Below are 24,073 nucleotides of genomic sequence, written 5' to 3' on the forward strand. Positions count from 1 at the left end.
AGTCAAAGCAGGAAAAATAGTTTAGAAATTTAGAAGTAGAACTTTTAAAATCAGTCATGGATAAAAAAAAAAAAAAAACCTCCGTGTTGAGAGAAATTCAGTCCAAACCATCTGAGTCATTTTAGAAACAAAGATAAGAATTTAAACCAAACAAAGGAATGCATTGATATTTATCCCATAATATAACACTATATTCTGACATTAGTCATAATTGTTTTTTATCCCAGACCTGTTAGAAAAGAAACACCTGAATTCAACATGTCCACATACTTTTGTCCATATAGTGTGTGTGTGTGTGTGTGTGTGTAAAGGTATAAATATACACCCACACATATATATGTATATTTAAAAATAACTCTAAATGTATAGGAGGGGTCTTCAAAAGGTTTGTGGAAAAAGGACAGTTTTGTGTGTGTGTGTATATATATATATATATATATATATATATATATGTGTATATAAAAAATAACTCTTAAGTCGTATTTATTTTTCAACATATGCTCCATCTCAGTCATTACACTTGTACAAGTGTTGATCCCAGCCTTTAAATCCGTCTGTAAAACTGAGGGTCACACCATTTAAACCAGGGGTCTTAAACTCGTGGCCTACAGCACATAAATTTGTGACCCCCCCCACTAGATACCAAAAATTAATGTTAGTGCGGCTCACAAGTTTTTCTCACAGGATCTAATTTTTGTGGGGAAATTTATTTAAATTATTTATTTATTAGTTTAATTATTTATAGCTACTTGTTAGGTTCCCCTTCATTAAAGGTGATGTTTGGAATTCTGATGCCCGTAAACACACCTCAGGTAAGTGCGATTAGTGAAGGAGGATGTAACAAGTGACACACAAATGTATCCTGTCCCAGTCATGGCTTTTTCAAAACCTACCACGAAGAGAAAGATTAGGGACGAGCACAGACAATTCCAGGGGAAGTGGGAGACAGAATATTTTGTTGTTGAGCACAGGGAGACTTCGACAGGTCTTACATGCACAGAAAAAGTTTCACAAAGAATAAAACATCAAACGTCATTATTCAACTCGGCATAATGAGCATCTTCAAGACATACTGAGGGTCTCAACTGCTTCCTCCCTCAAGCCAAATGTGGCTCATCTGTGCAAGAGGAAGCGCTGCCAGACGTCTGGTAGCAAGAAGTAGTCAGTAGAAGCCTGTTCTGAAGGAACGTTTATGTTAAAGAAATGTTCATGTTCAGAAGAAGTGTTCTTGTTGTGGAGTACTTGATGCGGCCCAGCCTCACCCAGACTCTACCTCCAGCAGCCCCCAGGTAAGGTGAGTTTGACACCCCTGATTTAAACCACGTCAGTGATGTTCTTTTTCCACAGACTTTTTGAAGCCCCTGCATATACACCAAATACACATATTAAAACACAATTAAACAGGACAGTAATTTGTACAGTATGTACTAGAGAAATATTATCAATGTGATAATTAAAAGAAATGTAGATAAATAAGTGTGCAGAACTACAGCTGTGTTTAGGGTTAGCTGTGCCCTGTGTTCCACACTCACCCTGGTACTAGAACACACGTACCAGACGCCCCGTGTTCCACACTCACATCTACTACACATTATCTCCCAACAGCCTGCACAGGTGATCAAACACATATCGTATCCAGAATCATGGCTCTAAAAATGTTGACCAGTGAGTTTCCACACTGACTAAAAGCTTTTCCTAAATAAAAGGTGAATGAATGGCTCATCCCTGACTTTGACCACACCCACAATAAAGCATGAATAACATATTGAACCATTTCCCATCAGTCTTTGTTAAGAGCGTGATGTCACTTCACCTGTGTCATCCTTTTATAAAGCCACCGTCCCCCCCCAGAACGGGACAGCAAAGGATTGTGGGCAGGAGGAGGCACAGAGGACGATAACTTCCATCAGTGCAGGCCAAACCTGTAAGTGTGGATTATTCATGTGTTGGTTATTTGGATTTTTCCTGTAATTTCTTTTGCAGATATATGATGTTTCTGTCTCTTACTTTGATTTTATTTCAGGAAAAAAATTACCTTTTAATCCCAACATGTCTCTGTTAATTAGTCATGTTTCAGGGCAGTACTTTCACTTAATTTGATTGATTGGGTGTTGTCTATAAACCAGTGTGAAAGTGTCTAAACCAGGGGTCTCAGACTCATTTTTGTTCAGGTTCCACATAAAATAATAGAATAATAACCTACAAATAATGACAACTCCAAATTTGTGTCTTTGTTTTAGTGCAACCCCCCCCCCCATTAAATTCTGAAAATACTTACTTTTATAAACTATCCAAATAAAAAAAATGTGAATAACCTGAAAAAAAAACAAAATTTCTTAAGAAAAATAAGTACAATTTTAACAATATTCTGCCTCAACTTATCATTTCTACATGTGCATTATGGATCAGATCTACAAAGACACTAAACACTGAGGAACAGGCAGAAAATTGTTAATTGTGCCGAATTTTCTTTAGACATTTCAGGTTGTTCATATTTTTCAGGTTATTCACATTTTATTGTTAAAGAATACTTTGTAAATGTAAATATTTTCATCACTTAATGTTATTTTTGGACTAAAACAAAGACATAAATTTGAACTTGTCATTATTTATAGGCATAATGTAATATTATTTTTCTCACATCAAACCCAGTAGTAAATTTGCAGTCATGCTTTTTTGTCGGTTCTTCTGCTGTTCTTATTTGACTGTCGATCAGATTGGTCTGCATGTGGAACCTGAACTAAAATAAGTTCCACAGCTTTGACTGTGGAATTTTTACACTTCGCAAATTCAACGGGATTGGAACCTTTGGTGGGCGGCATTTGGCCCCCAGGACGCATGTTTGACACCCCTGGTTTAAACAGTTCATAAAGGCTGGTGCCTCCTCTGGAGAATCTGTTTCTCATCAAAACTGTCTAGCAGTATATTTATCGGTTTAAATGTAATTATACACATACTTCTGTTTTAATTCCTTCTGTTTGCTCATTTGTGGCAAATACTGACTAAAGATTTGATAAAGTAAACTAGTCTGGAATCATGTTTCATTTTATTTTGTCTTTAAATATAGAGAACATTTTTTTATTCAACAAAAACATTCAGTTGTAAATTAGTATCATATATTCAAGAATCGAAGAAAATGATTCAAGAACCAAACAAATACGATCCTTCCATTGGATAATTACAGCAGTGATTAATATGTTTGAGACATTTTCTGCCTGAAGTTGTTGAACCCAAACTGATGCAGTGATGGAGCGTTTTCTTTCATACATTATTATTATTTTTTAAATCTCTTTATTCTTGTAGTGTTTTATCTAATTGTTTTTATTGTGGTCAAAATGCATCATAATTTCGTTCTGCAGTGCATGTCTGATGTAATGTCTGAATGACAATAAAGAAATCTGAATCTGAATGAACGACGCTGTCAGAAGAACAGATTTAACTCTGTCTCAGAAGAGTTAAACGACTGGTTTGAATCAAGCAAAGAAACGAACTAAGACGACGAAGGCACTAATGAAAAACAGAGCAATGCATCAGTAAATACCTGGAAGGAAGGCTGAGGCAGAAACGTGATCAGATACAACTGAAATCACATCATACACATAAAAAAATAATCACTACCAGAGCTCACGGCTGTGTTCATAACCTCTTCACTCTCACCAGATCATCAGCGATCCATTCACCGTTTTTTCACCAGTTTCTGCAAAGAAACTGTTGTCAGTAGAGAATCACTTGGATAGTCATCGAAGGTCACATGACTGCTGCATTCCATCAGTAATTATTGTCATGTTCAAAAGATGGTATTAAAAGAAAAAAAAAAGAAGGAAAAAAAGTTAAATATTTCATTTAACCTGATGTAGTTCAGGTTGTATTTTAGCCAAATACTAAAATTTGTCCTTGAGGTTCTTCAATTATATCAATCAATCAAATCTTATTTAGATAGCGCCAAATCATAACCAAAGTTCTTTCATGACACTTTACATCTAGAGTCGGTCAAAACCAGACTCTAAGACATTATAAGCTTTGGAACTTAAATAAATTGGAGAAAATTAACAAAATGTACGTGTCATAAACAGTTGAACTCCAACGAAGTAAAATGAGTGTATGTTTTCCAAAGTATTCAACATCCAGAGCTGAAGTCCTGCCCTGTCGCTGTGGCCCATGGAACATCACCTCAGTAAACATATACAGATGAATAATATTACATTCAATGATTACACTGGGTTACAAAATAATGTTTTTTGCAAATTGTCTAGGTTTTTTCAACTGAATTCGGACCATTTTGCACCGCTAAATCCAAAAATGACATCTGTTTTTCTCAGTCAAGTCAGGTTTTTTTGCTAATTTGATTTTGAAAAATTTGATCTTCTCACAAAACTGATGACATTTTTGTGACTTTATCAGTTGATTTTTTATATAGTTCTCACCCAAAATAGGTTTTAAGAGAAAAAAAATCATTTTCTAAAAGGATGTATTTATTATTTATGGTGTATTCACCGCAGATGGAGCAGAATACGTCAGGCTTATTTTTGCAAGATCTTCTAGTCGAAGCCATTTCATTCATCTGTAATATTAAAAAAAACAGTAATCATAAATTGGCAAAAGTAAAATCTTCAGAACTTGTTTATTGCAAGAAATATGAAAGAATTTTGTATCATATGATGTGAAAATGCCCATAAATGTAAGCAAACATGTTAAAAAGCCAATATGTAGCAGAGTTCAGAAAGCTGACCTGATTGAGCAAAATTAATGTGATTTTTGGATTCAGCACACCAAAATGATCCTAAATCAGCGCAAAAAACTGAAACAATAAATTTGTTGTTGACCAGTGTTAATTATATTCCTATTCAGAAAAGGTCCTTCCACACCAGAGTCTGTCATGTGCACAGTGCCGTAGTAATGTCAAAAGGTTTTTCAGACAATTTGTTTTGAACTGTTTTTTTTTTTTAATTTGTATTTCATCAAAAAATACCAAATTGTCAAACAGAAGACACATGGATTCCACAGACTGAGCATGAGTTCAGGTTCTCTTCCCACGACAAGATCAAGGCAAAATCAGACAGGATCACTCGTCTCTTTTCCATTGACCCTCAAATTGTGCGAATGTAACCTACGCATAAAAATATATCTAATGGAAAAAAACGACAATTTCACCCAAACTGTAATTTTTTAATTAAAAGTTCTTGCACTGGCGAGAGGTGCATTTTCAGGTGTAGCATAATTGGTATATCACGCAAAACTGCAATGGAAAGACCTTTTTCCGCAACTAGTCACGTGAATAAAAAAAACAGATGTTGACGGACATTATAACAAGCGAAAAAGAAGAGTTTTAAAAGAAACATGGTGCAGTATGTATGGACACACAATCATTTTTTAATTTAGTAGGAGATAGAAGGGTAACACATAATAATAATGAATATATCTGTAACTCAGCACCGTATTTATGTTCGTCGCTGTGTTTATAGAATGACTTCTCATGTCATCTCGCAATAATAAGATAAGATATTCCTTTATTGATCCCACAATGGGGAAATTCAGTGTTGTCAGCAGCAAAATATACACAAACATACACGTAAAACAAAAACAGTCATATAAATTTGAGTAAAAAAGTGTTTAAAAGGAGAGTGCAAATACAGTTTGTTATGAATGTAGTGCAATGGTTATGAATATAAAAAAATATATAATACGGATTTGAATATATACAGATTTGGACAGGTGTGGTTTAAGATATACAAATATGGTGCCTTTTGACAGTGATGCATATGGACAGTGATGGACAACATAAATGGAACGGAGGGAGGGCTGTTATTACTCCAAATATGTAGACCACATATGTGGACCATATGTATAAAACAAATCATCGCATTTGTGACGTAATGGAAAAACCGACATAGCACACTTGTTTTTTTGACATTTAGTAAATATTGGTAAAGTTTTCCGCATATGTCCGATGGAAAAGCCACTACTGTTCAAGACGGCCGACGAAGTCAGGGAATGAAATGCGGTCCAGTCCAACCATCGGCCCACTGTTCGGACCACAGAAGGAACTGAACTCATGGTCAGTCTGTGGAATCCACGGATCCTCTGCGTTATAAATAATGGCTGTGAAGTGGTGACGTACTTTTGGCAGTAGAGTCATGCCGCTGAATTCGTATTCAAGATGGATGAAGCACAATCACAAAGTTGCATCTCCTGTTTGTAATTCCAGAGGTCAAAACGTATTCACTTGTATTCCGATAAAATACACACAATTCATTTTGTTCGACTGAACTCATTCACGACTTTACACATATTTAGTTTTTGCACAACTACAGATTAATGTGCACATATTTCTATTTAATGCACACAAATATTATGACACAAACCTGACCCCGTACACATGCTCCTGTTTCTGATTGTACGTTAATGGTCACATGGTTCAGACCAGGCCTGCTCCGATGTTGGACACATACGTGGTTCTCACAGGACAGACACGATATGTGATTTCATTATTAGTTCAAACTGTTTATTGTTGAACAGGAAAAACCTCCAGGATGAAGACGCAGGTCTGGACACACCACCTGCTCCACCTGCTCCACCTCCTCCTCCTTTTGACTGGTGAGTGAAACTGAAAGTACATAAAACTGAACAAAGACTGAACCAAAACATGAAACTGACGCCTCCGTTTACCAACAACAGCCTCCTGCAACGGGCAGTCAACTACACCTGCACCACCTACAACTACACCTGCACCACCTACAACTACACCTGTACCAACTACAACTACAGCTGGACCACCTACAACTACACCTGTAGTAACTACAACTACACTTGCACCAACCCCAACTACAGCTGCACCAACTACAACTACACCAACCCCAACTACAGCTGGACCAACTACAACTACACCTGCACCAACCACAACTACACCTGTAGCAACTACAACTACACCTGCACCAACTACAGCTACAGCTGGACCAACTACAACTACACCTGCACCAACCACAACTACACCTGTAGCAACTACAACTACAACTACACCAACCCCAACTACAGCTGGACCAACTACAACTACACCTGCACCAACCACAACTACACCTGTAGCAACTACAACTACACCTGCACCAACTACAACTACAGCTGCAGCAACTACAACTACAGCTGCACCAACTGCAGCTGCAGCAACCACAACTACAGCTGCACCAACTACAACTACAGCTGCACCAACCACAACTACAGCTGCACCAACTACAACTACACCTGCACCAACTACAGCTGCAGCAACCACAACTACAGCTGCACCAACTACAACTACAGCTGCACCAACCACAACTACAGCTGCACCAACTACAACTACACCTGCACCAACTACAGCTGCAGCAACCACAACTACAGCTGCACCAACTACAACTACACCAACTACAACTACACCTGAAGCAACCACAACTATAGCTGCACCAACTACAACTACACCTGCAGCAACCACAACTACAGCTGCACCAACTACAACTACAGTTGCACCAACTACAGCTACAGCAACCACAACTACAGCTACACCAACTACAACTACACCTGCACCAACTACAACTACACCTGCAGAAACCACAACTACAGCTGCACCAACTACAACTACAGCTGCACCAACTACAACTACACCTGAAGCAACCACAACTATGTCTGCACCAACTACAACTACAGCTGCACCAACCACAACTACAGCCGCACCAACTACAACTACAGCTGCACCAACCACAACTACAGCCGCACCAACTACAACTACACCTGCACCAACTACAACTACACCTGCAGCAACCACAACAACAGCTGCACCAACTACAACTACACCTGCAGCAACCACAACTACAGCTGCACCAACTACAACTACAGCCACACCAACTACAACTACACCTGCACCAACCACAACTACACCTGCAGAAACCACAACTACAGCTTCACCAACCACAACTACAGCTGCACCAACTACAACTACAGCTGCACCAACTACAGCTGCACCAACTACAACTACACCTGAAGCAACCACAACTACAGCTGCACCAACTACAACTACACCTCCAGCAAGCACAACTACAGCTGCACCAACTACAACTACAGCTGCACCAACTACAGCTACAGCAACCACAACTACAGCTGCACCAACTACAACTACACCTGCACCAACTACAACTACACCTGCAGAAACCACAACTACAACTGCACCAACTACAACTACACCTGCAGCAACCACAACTACAGCTGCAAGAACTACAACTACAGCTGCACCAAGTACAACTACACCTGAAGCAACCACAACTATGTCTGCACCAACTACAACTACAGCTGCACCAACTACAACTACACCTGCACCAACCACAACTACAGCTGCACCAACTACAACTACACCTGCACCAACCACAACTACAGCCGCACCAACTACAACTACAGCTGCACCAACCACAACTACAGCCGCACCAACTACAACTACACCTGCACCAACTACAACTACACCTGCAGCAACCACAACAACAGCTGCACCGACTACAACTACACCTGCAGCAACGACAACTACAGCTGCACCAACTACAACTACACCAACTACAACTACACCTGCACCAACCACAACTACACCTGCAGAAACCACAACTACAGCTTCACCAACCACAACTACAGCTGCACCAATTACAACTACAGCTCCACAATCAACCACCACAGCTGCGCCAACTACAACTACACCTGTAGCAACCACAACTACAGTTGCACCAACTACAACTACAGCCACACCAACTACAACTACACATGCAGCAACCATAACTACACCTGCACCAACCACAACTACAGCTGCACCAACTACAACTACACCTGCAGCAACCACGACTACACCTGCAACAACTACAACTACAGCTGCAACAACTACAACTACAGCTGGACCAACTACAACTACACCTGCACCAACTACAACTACACCTGTAGCAACTACAACTACAGCTGCACCAACTACAACTACAGCTGCAGCAACCACAACTACAGCTGCAGCAACTACAACTACAGCTGCACCAACTGCAGCTGCAGCAACCACAACTACAGCTGCACCAACTACAACTACACCTGCACCAACTACAGCTGCAGCAACCACAACTACAACTGCAGCAACCACAACTACAGCTGCACCAACTACAACTACACCTGCAGAAACCACAACTACAGCTGCACCAACTACAACTACACCTGCAGAAACCACAACTACAGCTGCACCAACTACAACTACACCTGCAGCAACCACAACTACAACTGCACCAACTACAACTACACCTGCAGAAACCACAACTACAGCTGCACCAACTAAAACTACACCTGCACCAACTACAACTACACCTGCAGCAACCACAACTACAGCTGCAAGAACTACAACTACAGCTGCACCAACTACAACTACACCTGAAGCAACCACAACTACGCCTGCACCAACTACAACTACAGCTGCACCAACTACAACTACACCTGCACCAACCACAACTACAGCTGCACCAACTACAACTACACCTGCACCAACCACAACTACAGCCGCACCAACTACAACTACAGCTGCACCAATCACAACTACAGCCGCACCAACTACAACTACACCTGCACCAACTACAACTACACCTGCAGCAACCACAACAACAGCTGCACCAACTACAACTACACCTGCAGCAACCACAACTACAGCTGCACCAACTACAACTACAGCCACACCAACTACAACTACACCTGCACCAACCACAACTACACCTGCAGAAACCACAACTACAGCTTCACCAACCACAACTACAGCTGCACCAATTACAACTACAGCTCCACAATCAACCACCACAGCTGCACCAACTACAACTACACCTGTAGCAACCACAACTACAGTTGCACCAACTACAACTACAGCCACACCAACTACAACTACACCTGCAGCAACCACAACTACACCTGCACCAACCACAACTACAGCTGCACCAACTACAACTACACCTGCAGCAACCATGACTACACCTGCACCAACTACAACTACACCTGCACCAACCACAACTACAGCTGCAACAACTACAACTACAGCTGCAACAACTACAACTACACCTACAGACACCACAACTACAGCTGAAAGAACTACAACTACAGCTGCACCAATCACAACTACAGCTGCACCAACCACAACTACAGCTGCACCAACTACAACTACACCTGAAGCAACCACAACTACGCCTGCACCAACTACAACTACAGCTGCACCAACTACAACTACATCTGCAGCAACCACAACAACAGCTGCACCAACTACAACTACACCTGCAGCAACCACAACTACAGCCGCACCAACTACAACTACAGCTGCACCGTCCACAACTACAGCCACCCCAACTACAACTACACCAACTACAGCCACCCCAACTACAACTACACCAACTACAACTACACCTGCAGCAACCACAACAACAGCTGCACCAACTACAACTACACCTGTACCAACCACAACTACAGCTGCACCAACTACAACTACACCTGCAGACACCACAACTACAGCTGCACCAACTACAACTACAGCTGTACCAACCACAACTACAGCTGCACCAACTACACCTGCACCAACCATAACTACAGCTGCACCAACTACAACTACACCTGCACCAACTACAACTACAGCTGCACCAACTACAACTACACCTGCACCAACCACAACTACAGCCGCACCAACTACAACTACAGCTACACCAACCACAACTACAGCCGCACCAACCACAACTACAGCCGCACCAACTACAACTACACCTGCACCAACTACACCTGCAGCAACCACAACAACAGCTGCACCAACTACAACTACACCTGCAGCAACCACAACTACAGCTGCACCAACTACAACTACAGCCACACCAACTACAACTACACCTGCACCAACTACACCTGCAGCAACCACAACAACAGCTGCACCAACTACAACTACACCTGCAGCAACCACAACAACAGCTGCACCAACTACAACTACACCTGCAGCAACCACAACTACACCTACACCAACTACACCTGCAGCAACCACAATAACAGCTGCACCAACTACAACTACACCTGCAGCAACCACAACTACAGCTTCACCAACCACAACTACAGCTGCACCAATTACAACTACAGCTCCACAATCAACCACCACAGCTGCACCAACTACAACTACACCTGCAGTAACCACAACTACACCTGCACCAACTACAACTACACCTGCACCAACCACAACTACAGCTGCACCAACTACAACTACACCTGCAGCAACCACGACGACACCTGCACCAACTACAACTACACCTGCACCAACCACAACTACAGCTACAACAACTACAACTACAGCTGCAACAACTACACCTGCAGCAACCACAACTACAGCTGCAAGAACAACAACTACAGCTGCACCAACCACAACTACAGCTGCAGCAACTACACCTACAGCGGCACCAACTACAACTACACCTGAAGCAACCACAACTACGCCTGCACCAACTACAACTACAGCTGCACCAACTACAACTACAGCTGCACCAACCACAACTACAGCCGCACCAACTACAACTACAGTTGCACCATCCACAACTACAGCCGCCCCAACTACAACTACACCAACTACAACTACACCTGCAGCAACCACAACAACAGCTGCACCAACTACAACTACACCTGTACCAACCACAACTACAGCTGCACCAACTACAACTACAGCTGCACCAACCACAACTACAGCTGCACCAACTACAACTACACCTGCAGCAACCACAACTACAGCTGCAAGAACTACAACTACACCTGCACCAACCACAACTACAGCTGCACCAACTACAACTACACCTGCACCAACTACAACTACAGCTGCACCAACTACAACTACACCTGCACCAACTACAACTACAGCTGCACCAACTACAACTACAGCTGCACCAACTACAACTACAGCTGCACCAACTACACCTGCACCAACCACAGCTGCACCAACTACAACTACACCTGCACCAACCACAACTACAGCTGCACCAACCACAACTACAGCTGCACCAACTACAACTACACCTGCACCAACCACAACTACAGCTGCACGAACCACAACTACAGCTGCACCAACTACAACTACACCTGCACCAACCACAACTACAGCTGCACCAACTACAACTACACCTGCACCAACCACAACTACAGCTGCACCAACTACAACTACACCTGCACCAACCACAACTACAGCTGCAACAACTACAGCTGCACCAACTACAACTACACCTGCACCAACTACAACTACACCTGCACCAACCATAACTACAGCTGCACCAACTACAACTACATCTGCACCAACCACAACTACACCTGCACCAACCACAACTGCAGCTGCACCAACTACAACTACACCTGCAGAAACCACAACTACACCTGCACCAACTACAACTACACCTACAGAAACCACAACTACAGCTACATTAACTACAACTACAGCTGCACCAACTACAACTACAGCTCCACCAACTACAACTACAGCTGCACCAACCACAACTACATCTGCACCAACCACAACTACACCTGCACCAACCACAACTACAGCAACACCAACTACAACTACACCTGCAGAAACCACAACTACACCTGCACCAACTACAACTACACCTGCAGAAACCACAACTACAGCTACATTAACTACAACTACAGCTGCACCAACTACAACTACAGCTCCACCAACTACAACTACAGCTGCACCAACCACAACTACAGCTGCACCAACCACAACTACACCTGTAGCAACCACAACTACAGTTGCAGCAACCACAACTACAGCCGCACCAACTACAACTACACCTGCACCAACCATAACTACAGCTGCACCAACTACAACTACACCTGCACAAACTACAACTACACCTGCACCAACCATAACTACAGCTGCACCAACTACATCTGCACCAACCACAACTACATCTGCACCAACTACAATTACACCTGCAGAAACCACAGCTACATCAACTACAACTACAGCTGCACCAACTACAGCTCCAGCAACTACAACTACAGCCGCACCAACTACAACCACAGCTCCCACAACAACAACCACAGTTGCTCCAACAACCACAGCTGCACCAACGACAACCACAGTTGCACCAACAACTACAGCTGCACCAACAATAACCACAGCTGCACCAACTACAACTACACCTGCACCAACCACAACTACAGCTGCACCAACTACAACTACAGCTGCACCAACCAAAACTACACCTGCACCAACTACAACTACACCTGCAGCAACCACAACTACAGCCGCACCAACTACAGCTGCACCAACTACAACTACACCTGCACCAACCACAACTACACCTGCACCAACTACAAATACACCTGTACCTACCACAACTACAGCTGCACCAACTACAACTACACCTGCACCAACCATAACTACAGCTGCACCAACTACACCTGCAGCAACCACAACCAGACATGCAGCAACCACAACTACACCTGCACCAACTACACCTTCAGCAACCACAACTACAGCTGCACCAACTACAACTACACCTGCAGAAACCACAACTACAGCTACACCAACTACAACTACAGCTGCACCAACTACTACTGCACCAACTACAACTACAGCTGCACCAACTACAACTACACCTACAGCAACTACAACTACAGCCACACCAGCTACAACTACAGCCGCACCAACTCCAACTACACCTCCAGCAACCACAACTACAGTTGCACCAACTACAACTACAGCTGCACCAACTACAACTACACCTGCAGCAACCACAACTACACCTGCAGCAACCACAACTACACCTGCACCAACTACAACTACACCTGCAGCAACAACAACTACAGCTGCACCAACTACAACTACACCTGCAGCAACCACAACTACAGCTGCACCAACTACAACTACACCTGCAGCAACCACAACTACAGTTGCAACAACTACAGCCACACCAACTACCACTACAGCCACACCAACTACAACTACACCTGCAGCAACCACAACTACAGCTGCACCAACTACAACTACACCTGCACCAACCACAACTACAGCTGCACCAACTATAACTACAGCTGCACCAACTACAACTTCACCTGCACCAACTACAACTACACCTGCACCAACCACAACTACAGCTGCACCAACTACAACTACACCTGCACCAACCACAACTACAGCTGCACCAACTACAACTACACCTGCAGCAACCACAACTACACCTGCACCAACTACAACTACACCAGCAGCAACCACAACTACAGCTGCACCAACTACAACTACACCTGCAGCAACCACAACTACAGCTGCAGCAACCACAACTACAGCTGCACCAACTACAACTACATCTCCACAATCAACCACCACAGCTGCACCAACTACGACTACACCAACTACAACTACACCTGCAGCAACAACAACTACAGCTGCACCAACTACAACTACACCTGCACCAACGACAACTACAGCTGCACCAAGTACAACTACAGCTGCACCAACCACAACTACACCTGCACCAACCACAACTACAGCTGCATCAACTACAACTACACCTGCACCAACTGCAACTACACCTGCACCAACTACAAGTACACCTGCAGCAACCACAACTACAGCCGCACCAACTACAACTACACCAACTACAACTACACCTGCAGCAACCACAACTACACCTGCACCAACTACAAGTACAGTCACACCAATGACAACTACAGTGTCCCCAACTACGACTACAGTTGCACCAACTACAACTACAGCTCCACAATCAACCACCACAGCTGCAACAACTACACCTGCAGCAACCACAACTACAGCCGCACCAACTACAACTACACCTGCACCAACTACAACTACACCTGCACCAACTACACCTGCAGCAACCACAACTACAGCTGCACCAACTACAAGTACACCTGCAGCAACCACAACTACAGCCGCACCAACTACAACTACACCTGCACCAACTACAACTACACCTGCACCAACCACAACTACAGCTGCACCAACTACAACTACACCTGCACCAAACTACACCTGCACCAACTACAACTACACCTGCACCAACCACAACTACACCCGCACCAACTACAACTACACCTGCACCAACTACAACTACACCTGCACCAACCACAACTACAGCTGCACCAACTACAACTACAGTCACACCAATGACAACTACAGTGTCCCCAACTACAACTACAATGTCCCCAACTACGACTACAGTGTCCCCAACGACAACTACAGTCACACCAACTACAACTACAGCGTCCCCAGCTACGAGTACAGTTGCACCAGCTACAACTACAGGTGCACCATCAACAACTAAAGGTTCACCAACTACAACTACAAGCTCCCCAACTACAACTACAATCGCACCAACAACAACTACAGGTTCTACAACTACAACTACAAGCTCCTCAACTACAACTACAGTCGCACCAACAACAACTACAAGGTCCCCAACTACAACTACAGTCGCACGGACAACTACAGTTGCACCAACTACAACTACAGTCACACCAACTACAACTCCAGGGTCCCCAATTATAACTACAGCCACACCAACTACAACTACAGGGTCACAAACGACCACTAAAGTCGCACCAACTACAACTACAGTCGTACCAATGACAACTACGGGGTCCCCAACTACAACTACAGTCGCACCAACAACAACTACAGTTGCACCAACTACAGTCGCACCAACAACTACTGTCATACCAACTACAACTACCATCGCACCAACAACAACTACAGTCACACCAACTACAACTACAGTTGCACCAACGACAACTACAGCATCCCCAACTACAGTTGCACCAACAACAACTACAGTTGCACCAACTACTACTACAGGTTCTCCAACTACAACTACAAACTCCCCAACTACAATTACAGTCAAGCCAACAACAACTACAGTCACACCAACTACAACTACAGTGTCCCGAACTACATCTACAGTCACACAAACTACAACTACAGTCACACCAACTACAATTACCATTGCACCAACAACAACTACAGTCACACAAACTACAACTACAAGCTCACCAACTACAGTCGCACCAACTACAACTACAGGGTCCCCGACTACAACTACAGTTGCACCAACTATAACTACAGGGTCCCAAACTACAACTACAGTCGCACCAACTACCACTAAAGGATCCCCAACTACAACTACAGGTCCTCCAACTACAACTACAAGCTCCCCAACTACAGTCACATCAAGTACAACCACAGGGTCACTAACGACAACTACAGCTGCACCAACTACAACTACAGGGTCCCCTACTGCAACTACAGTCACACCAACTACAACTACAGGGTCCCCAACTACAACTACAGGGTCACAAACGACTACTACAGTCGCACCAACTACAGGTTCTCGAACTACAACTACAAGCTCCCCAACTACAACTATGGTCACAAAAATGACAACTACAGTCACACTAACTACAACTACAGGGTCCCCAACGACAACTACAGTTGCACCAACTACCACTACAGGGTCCCCAACTACATCTATAATTGCACCAACAACAACTACAGTGTCCCCAACTACAACTACAGTCACACCAACTACAAGTATAGTGTCCCCAACTACAACTACAGTTGCACCAACTACAACTACAGTTGCACCAACAACTACAGTCGCACCAACTAAAACTACAAGGTCCCCAACTACAACTACAGTTGCATCAACGACAACTACAGTCGCACCAACTACAACTACAGCCACACCAACTACAACTACAAGGTCACTTAAGACAACTACAGTCGCACCAACTACAACTACAGTCACACCAACTACAACTACAGGGTCACAAATGACAACTACAGTCACACCAACTACAACTACAGTCAGACAAGCGACATCTACAGGGTCCTCAACTACAACTACAGTTGCTCAAATTACAACTACAGCCCCACCAATGACAACTGCTCCAACTACAACTACAGCTGCTGCAACAACTACAACCAGACCAAGTACAACCACAACTTCACCAACTACAACCACTACAACTACAAGTCAACCAACTACAACCACTACATCTGTGCCAACTACAACAGCTGAATCAACCACAACTACACCTAGGACTACAACCACAGCTGCACCAACTACATCTGCACCAACTACAACCACAATTACTCAAACTACAAGTACAGCAGTACCAACCACATCTACACCTACAACTACCTCTGCACCAACTACAACAAGTGTACCAACCACTACCACTGCAGTACCAACTACAACCACAGCTGCAACAACTACATCTGTACCAACTACAACTGCAGCATCAACCACAATCACAGCTGCACCAACTACAACTGCACCAACTACAACAACAATCACTACAACTACAAATCCATCAACTACAACCACAGCAGTACCAACAACAGCTGCAACAACAACTACATCTGCACCATCTACAACCACTGTTGAATCAACCACAAGTCTACCAGCTACAACTGCACCTGCACCACCTATAACTACAAGTCCACCATCTACAACAACTGCAGTGCCAACTACAGCCACAGCTGCACCAACTATAGCACTAACAACCACAACTACACCTGTAGGAACTTCAACCATAACTACAGCAACTACAACTACAAGTCCATCAACTACAACCACAGCTCCATCATCAACAACAGCAACACCAACTATGACAACAGCTGCAACAACTATAGCAACAACTACAGTAACTGCTGCCGCAACTTCAGCTGCACCTGCACAAATGTCAACAACTACTCCACCTATGACTACACCTGCCACAACTACAACTACAGCTGCACCAACTACAACTGCTGCTGCAACTCCAGCTGCACCTGCACAAATAGCAACAACTGCAGCAGCAACTACAACTTCAAATGCACCAACTACAACTACAGCTGTCCCAACTACAACTACAACAACATCAACAACACATGTAACTATGAGTACAGCTGCTGCACCAACTGCAACTACAACTGCACAAAGTACAACTGAAGCATCACCAACTGTGACTACATCTGTGTCAATAAAAACCACAGCTGCACCAACTACAACCACAGCTGCTCAAATGATATCTACAGCTACACCAACTATGACCCCATCTACTGCAACTTTAACTACAGCAAACACAGCTGTACCTTTCCTGACTACAAGTAGACCAACTACAACCACGGCAGCACAAACATCAAACACTGCTGCACCATCCATAACAACATCTGCTACAACCACAACTGCAGCTGCCACTACTTCAATTGCAGCTACACCAACTATGACAACAATTGCCACCACCCCAAATACTGCAGCACCAACAACTATAACTGCATCAACTACAACTAATACTTCAACAACTGTAACCACATCCAGAGCAATGATGACTACGGCTGCACCAACCACAACCACAGCTGCTCCAAGTATGAACCGATCTTCATCAACTACAACCACCCTTGTACCACTTGTTGCTCCAGCTACATCTGTACCCGCACCAACTGCAGCCAGAACATCTTCGACAACAACCACAGGTGCTCAAATCTCAACGGTTGCTTCAACTAGGACTACATCTTCATCAACTGCAACCACAACTATGTCAACTACAAGCACAACTGCAGGTTCTCCTTCATTTGCAACCACAACTACTCAAACTTCATCCACAGTTGCATCAGCCGCAGTCACCACAGATGCACCAATCAGAACCACATCTACAAACACAAGCAGAAACATCTCAACAACTGCAGCTTCCCCAACTACAACCACCACCACCACGTCAAATACAACTGTACCAACGTCAGCTCCAACCAGAACTTTCCCGACAGCTCTGTTAAATTCCACCTTAATTCCAGGTTCTGGAAACCTCCTAGCTCCTCCAGTTCCAGATCCAGCTCCACTTCCAGTCCCGTGCCCCTGCTCTGGGGTGACCAAAAATAAAACAAGTTTCCTTTTTATCATTGCAGTTATAATATCAGCTCATCAGATTTAAGAACTGGACATTAATAATGGACTAAAACAGGGCTGTCAAACTCATGTTAGTTCAGTTCCACATTCAGCTAAATCTGATCTGCAGTGGGCTGAACCAGTAAAATAATAACATAATAATATAGAAATGTCAACTCCAAACTTTTCTCTGTTTTAGAGTGAAAAAAGTACATTTACATTATGAAAAGGTTTACTTCTACAAACTATCCTTTCAAACAATGTGAATAACATGAACAAACTGAAAAAATAATTGTAATTTTAACAATATTCTGCCTCAGTTTATCATTTACACAGGTACATTAGAACTTACAGATCACAGTGGATCTACAAACACAAAATATTTCATAACAGGTGGAATATTGTTAAAATTGTACTTACTTCTCTGAAGACATTTCAGGTTGTTCATATTTTTGTTCAGGTTATTCACATTTTTTGCGAAATTATACTTTGATTTTGTGTAAATACATGAAATTCTTTACATTTACACAGAGAAAAATTGGGAGTTGTCCTTATTTATATATTATTATGATTGTATTTGACTGGTCCTGCCCTCTGGAGATTGAACTGTTCTGAACGTGGAACCTGAACTAAAAGGATTGTTCATATCTTAGTGTATTTTTTGCATTTCACACATTCATCCCAAAGGCCGGACTGGACCCTTTGGTGGGCCAGATTTGGCCCCCGGGCCACATGTTTGACACCTGTGGACTAAAACATGTTCAGTCTTTCTGTATTGTTGAGGACGAACTTAAGTAGTGATTTTATTTATTGTTTTTCTGCTGTTTTAATATGACATTCACTATATGGACAAAAGTATGTGGACACGTTGAATCCAGGAGTTTCTTTTCTAACAGGGGCCTGGGATAAAAACAATAATGAATAATGTCAGAATATAGTTTTATATTGGGTTAAATAGCATTGCATTGGTTAGTTTGGTTTAAATTGTTCTCTTTTAAACTTTAAAGGTGGGGTAGGAGATGTTTTCCTGAAGCATTTTTTTACTATATTGCTTAAAATCCCGTTCACACCCCGACTGCAACCAATTAATTAAATGCTCTGACACAAAAATAAGAACGGACAGGACAGAAAAAACACCATCCGATCATTTTAACCGACCCATCGAAATGACTGAATGGTGATATGTCTATCAAATTCAGCTGCCATTTGTCCCTCCCCCCTCTGCGGGTACAATCAATACAATGGGGGCGTGGCTTTGGGGGGGGGGGGGGGGGGTCTGAAGAAAGGGGTTTGGACTTTTGAATTGTGTATTTTCAAAATGCAGCTTGCTCGAACCCTTTTTCCAGGATCTCCTACCCTACCTTTAAGGAAATATTGATGTTCCTAAACTATATGGACAAAAATATTGGGACACATCATGTCTACAGCTGTAAGATGTTCTGTTCTTGAGGATTTGAGATAAAAACATGAATATTTCCTAAAGTTTAAGGGGAGATTTTTCTTCCTGAGGTGAGGAAAGTAGATGGTTAGTCAGTCACAATATAAAACTATATTATGTTGACCTTTGTTGTTTTCATTTGCTGAATTCAACTAGTCCACGTACTTTTGTCCATATAGTGTATAATTAATATATTAACACATTTACTATATTCCAACAGGTCTTTGAAAAGCCTCATATACTCTATAAAATATTACAACTATTACTCAAATGGTACACCTTTCTCTGTAGAGCACATGGATTAAAAGGATTTCAGCATATTCTAACACAAGTATTAACGCATTCATTTTAAAGGGTGACAATGCTTTGGAGTTTTGTCATGTTTTAACATAATTTTCATTCTCACAGTTTTCAGTAGTTCTTTTTGTAAAGTCATGCTGACCAGATCTGGACTTCTTATCCAGATCGTTCTACGTGTTGATATGTTTTGGTTTGGTTTTTTTGTATAATTTTATTTTTTCATTTAGAAAGATACTTGACAACAGACAACTAAGAACATTTGTATATCATATCTGAAAGATCAACAATGGTAAAGCATGAAATTTAACAAACACGTTCTAGACAAGTTCTCTGTTTTTTTTTTGTTTTTTTTTTCCTCTTTCCTCCAAAATAAACAAAACAAAGACAACTGTTCTTAAACTAAGTCTTCCCCTTTTTTTCTGTTATATTTTCTTAAACACACCTTAAAACAAAAAGATGTCACATTTTTCCCTTATTACCTCTGTCAAGGAAGTTATGTTTTTGCCGGCGTTCGTCTGTCTGTGTCGGTCCGTGTGCAAGATAACTCAAAAAGTTATGGACAGATTTGGCTGAAAATTTCAGGAAATGTTGATACTGGCATAAGGAGCAAATAATAAAATTTTGGTGGTGATCGGGGTGGGGGGGGTGGGGGCAGGGGCAGGCACTGATCTTCCTTGGCGGAGGTCTGTGCTCTCCAAGTGCTTTTCTAGTTTTCATTATTCTTATTCCAAAAACCACACCAGTTTCAGCTCCAGTACAATCAACCAGTTCAATTATAACTTGTCATGTGATATGTTTTAACCTCTTTAGACCCAGGGAAGTACAAGTTTGGGCTTTTTTAAAAATTAAATAGTTGCCTATATTGAAAACATCATGAGGCAACAGTTTTTTCAGATACATTTTTTTTTATTCTTTGCGATGGACAGTTTTTTTGTTTGTTTTTTTTTTGTATAAAACTGTGAAACTCTAGTCCACAAACATAGACAGAAAACCCATAGCTGGATCTGAGGAGGTTAAGGAGTAACTGTTTTCAACAGTTAAAGATGTCTAACATTTCCAGTTAAGCTATGCTGACACAATCCAAATGCAACACAAAGAGCAGAATGTATTTGAAATTCAGTCCAACAGCATAGCCGTGTTGTTCTACTGTTTATTTTAGACGGGGTTGATAGCGTTGTGGTTGATTCAAATCTTTAAATAGTGCATCATGTAATCATAGATTTAACAAACTGAGTGATGTGCTGTCATTAGAGTCACTCAAGCTTAGTTTATGCACATGTCTGTCTTTTAATCAGGATAAACCAGGAGCTTAAGATCATGTAAAGCATGTCAGTGTTTGGGCATGAGCCAAGGAAGTAGAAACGCTGTGAGCTGAACATACTGAGGAATGAAGAAGTCCCATATGGGGGGAAATGTACAAGATTTCAGTTAAAAATCTGGGCACCTGTGGAAAAATAGTGTACTTTGGTGTTTTTTGTTTGTTTTTTTATTAACTTATTTAGTACTAGACAAAATATTGTGACGGGGTAACAAAAAAATAAACAAACAAAAGAGAATTCATAAGACATAGACACTAAGCAGAACAAAGACTGGTGCAAAAAAAGGGCTATTTACAAGTGCGTTTGTGTGCATGCTTATGAGTGTGTGTGTATTAGCAATGTAACGACATGAAAATTTCATATCACGGTTATTGTGACCAAAATTATCTGTTATTATTATCGCAATATTGTTGAAATTGTGCTCAAAATGTTCAAAAAGTACTGATACACACACTGAAATAACTTAAACAAATTGTATTTTGAAAAATAAATAAAATTAAATAATAACCGCAATGTACTTTCTGTTGGCAGAAACATTCAAATATTAACATGTAAACAATCAAATAGACAAATGTGCACTAAAGATGTCACCTAATGGAAACAGTTTGACCATTTTCAATACCAAGTTTGAGTTGTTTGAGTTTCTTTTTCATAGATAGATAGATAGATAGATAGATAGACAGACATAAAGGTGTCATTTGTAGGATGTCATTTGGACGTTCAGGGGCTCCGTAGTTACCATGGAAACACCGTCATCTTCTACAACACTGATTGACCAGTCAAACCCATGGAGTTGGATCAATGACAGTGGATGGACACACTGGGTTTATGTTCAGTTAATGACAGATTTGACCGAGAAAGTCCCTTTTTCTTCAGTTTTCTCTATTTCTAATAATAACCCTGAATTTTAATCTGAGGTTTTATAAACACCTACATGATGAGTGAATTAAATAAAGGAAAATATATGATTTTCACTGGAAAAACATGAAATAAAGAGGATAATATTACATTAAGTGTTGATAAATTACATAAGAAAGGTTAAATATAGAGAAAATTCCTTTGGGCATAATTGTGCCACAAACGTAGCACTGGGTCTTTATGGGTTAAGTGTAATTTTTTGCATTTTACAAATTCATCCCATGGGCCGCATGTTTGACACCTCTGCTTTAGACGTTACAGCAGGGCTCTCAAACTCATTTTCTTTCAGGTTCCACATTCAGCACGATTTGATCTCCAGTGGGCCGGACCAGTAAAATAATAACAGAATAACCTAGAAATAATGACAACTGCAAATTTATGTCTTTGTTTAAATGCAAAAAAAACCCCTATTAAATTATGAAAATACTTACTTTTATAAACTATTCAAACAAAAAAGATGTGAATAACCTGAAAAAAACTGAAATTTCTTAAGAAAAGTAAGTGCAATTTTAACAATATTCTGCCTCAACTTCTCATTTGTCCATGTACATTATGGATCAGATCTACAAAGACACTAAACACTGAGGAACCCGCAGAAAATTGTTCAAATTGTGCTGAATTTTCTTTCGACATTTCAGGTTGTTCATATTTGTTCAGGTTATTCACATTTTATTGTTACAGGATACTTTGTAAATGTAAATATTTTCATATTTAATGTTATTTTTTGCACTAAAAGACAAAATTTTGAAGTTTTCATTATTTACTGGGATAATGTAATATTTTTTTCACATCAAACCGAGAAGAAAATCTGCAGTCATGCTCTTTTGTCGGTTCTTCTGCTGTTATTATTTGACTGTAGATCATATTGGTCTGGATGTGGAACCGCAACTAAAATGAGTTCCACAGCCTGGACTGTGGAATTTTAGCACTTTGCAAATTCATCCCACGGGCCGGATTGGAACGTTTGGCGGGCTGCATTTGGCCCCCAGGCCGCATGTTTGAGACCCCTGTTTTACAGCAAACTTTTAAACTTCAGAAGACAGGATGATGTTATAAAAAGTAATAAAACTGATTTGAACAGCGTCATAATTGATTATTAGATTTCAAATTCCATTTCAAAATTCTGGTGCTAACTTTCCGGGCCCTACATGGCCAGGCCCCTGAAGACATTGCTTCCC

The 24,073-nt window shown here is 41.7% G+C and overlaps 2 protein-coding genes across 2 annotated transcripts; both read left to right on the forward strand.

The window, feature by feature from the left end:
• Positions 1 to 791: 791 nt before the first annotated feature.
• Positions 792 to 9,678, forward strand: LOC115428189 (TOX high mobility group box family member 3-like; the record flags this gene model as incomplete). Its single annotated transcript, XM_030147034.1, has 3 exons — positions 792 to 812; positions 9,094 to 9,174; positions 9,577 to 9,678. Coding segments are annotated over exons 1-3 (204 nt in total), but the record flags the coding sequence as incomplete, so codon positions are not given.
• A 521-nt stretch (positions 9,679 to 10,199) lies between these two features.
• On the forward strand, positions 10,200 to 14,963 carry LOC115428190 (mucin-2-like; the record flags this gene model as incomplete). Its single annotated transcript, XM_030147035.1, has 6 exons — positions 10,200 to 11,018; positions 11,253 to 11,954; positions 11,988 to 12,458; positions 12,612 to 13,070; positions 13,353 to 14,063; positions 14,295 to 14,963. Coding segments are annotated over 6 exons (3,831 nt in total), but the record flags the coding sequence as incomplete, so codon positions are not given.
• Between the last annotated feature and the right edge of the window lie 9,110 nt (positions 14,964 to 24,073).

This window comes from Sphaeramia orbicularis, chromosome 11 (assembly GCF_902148855.1).
Source record: "Sphaeramia orbicularis chromosome 11, fSphaOr1.1, whole genome shotgun sequence".
In the NCBI taxonomy this organism is placed as follows: Eukaryota; Metazoa; Chordata; class Actinopteri; order Kurtiformes; family Apogonidae; genus Sphaeramia; species Sphaeramia orbicularis.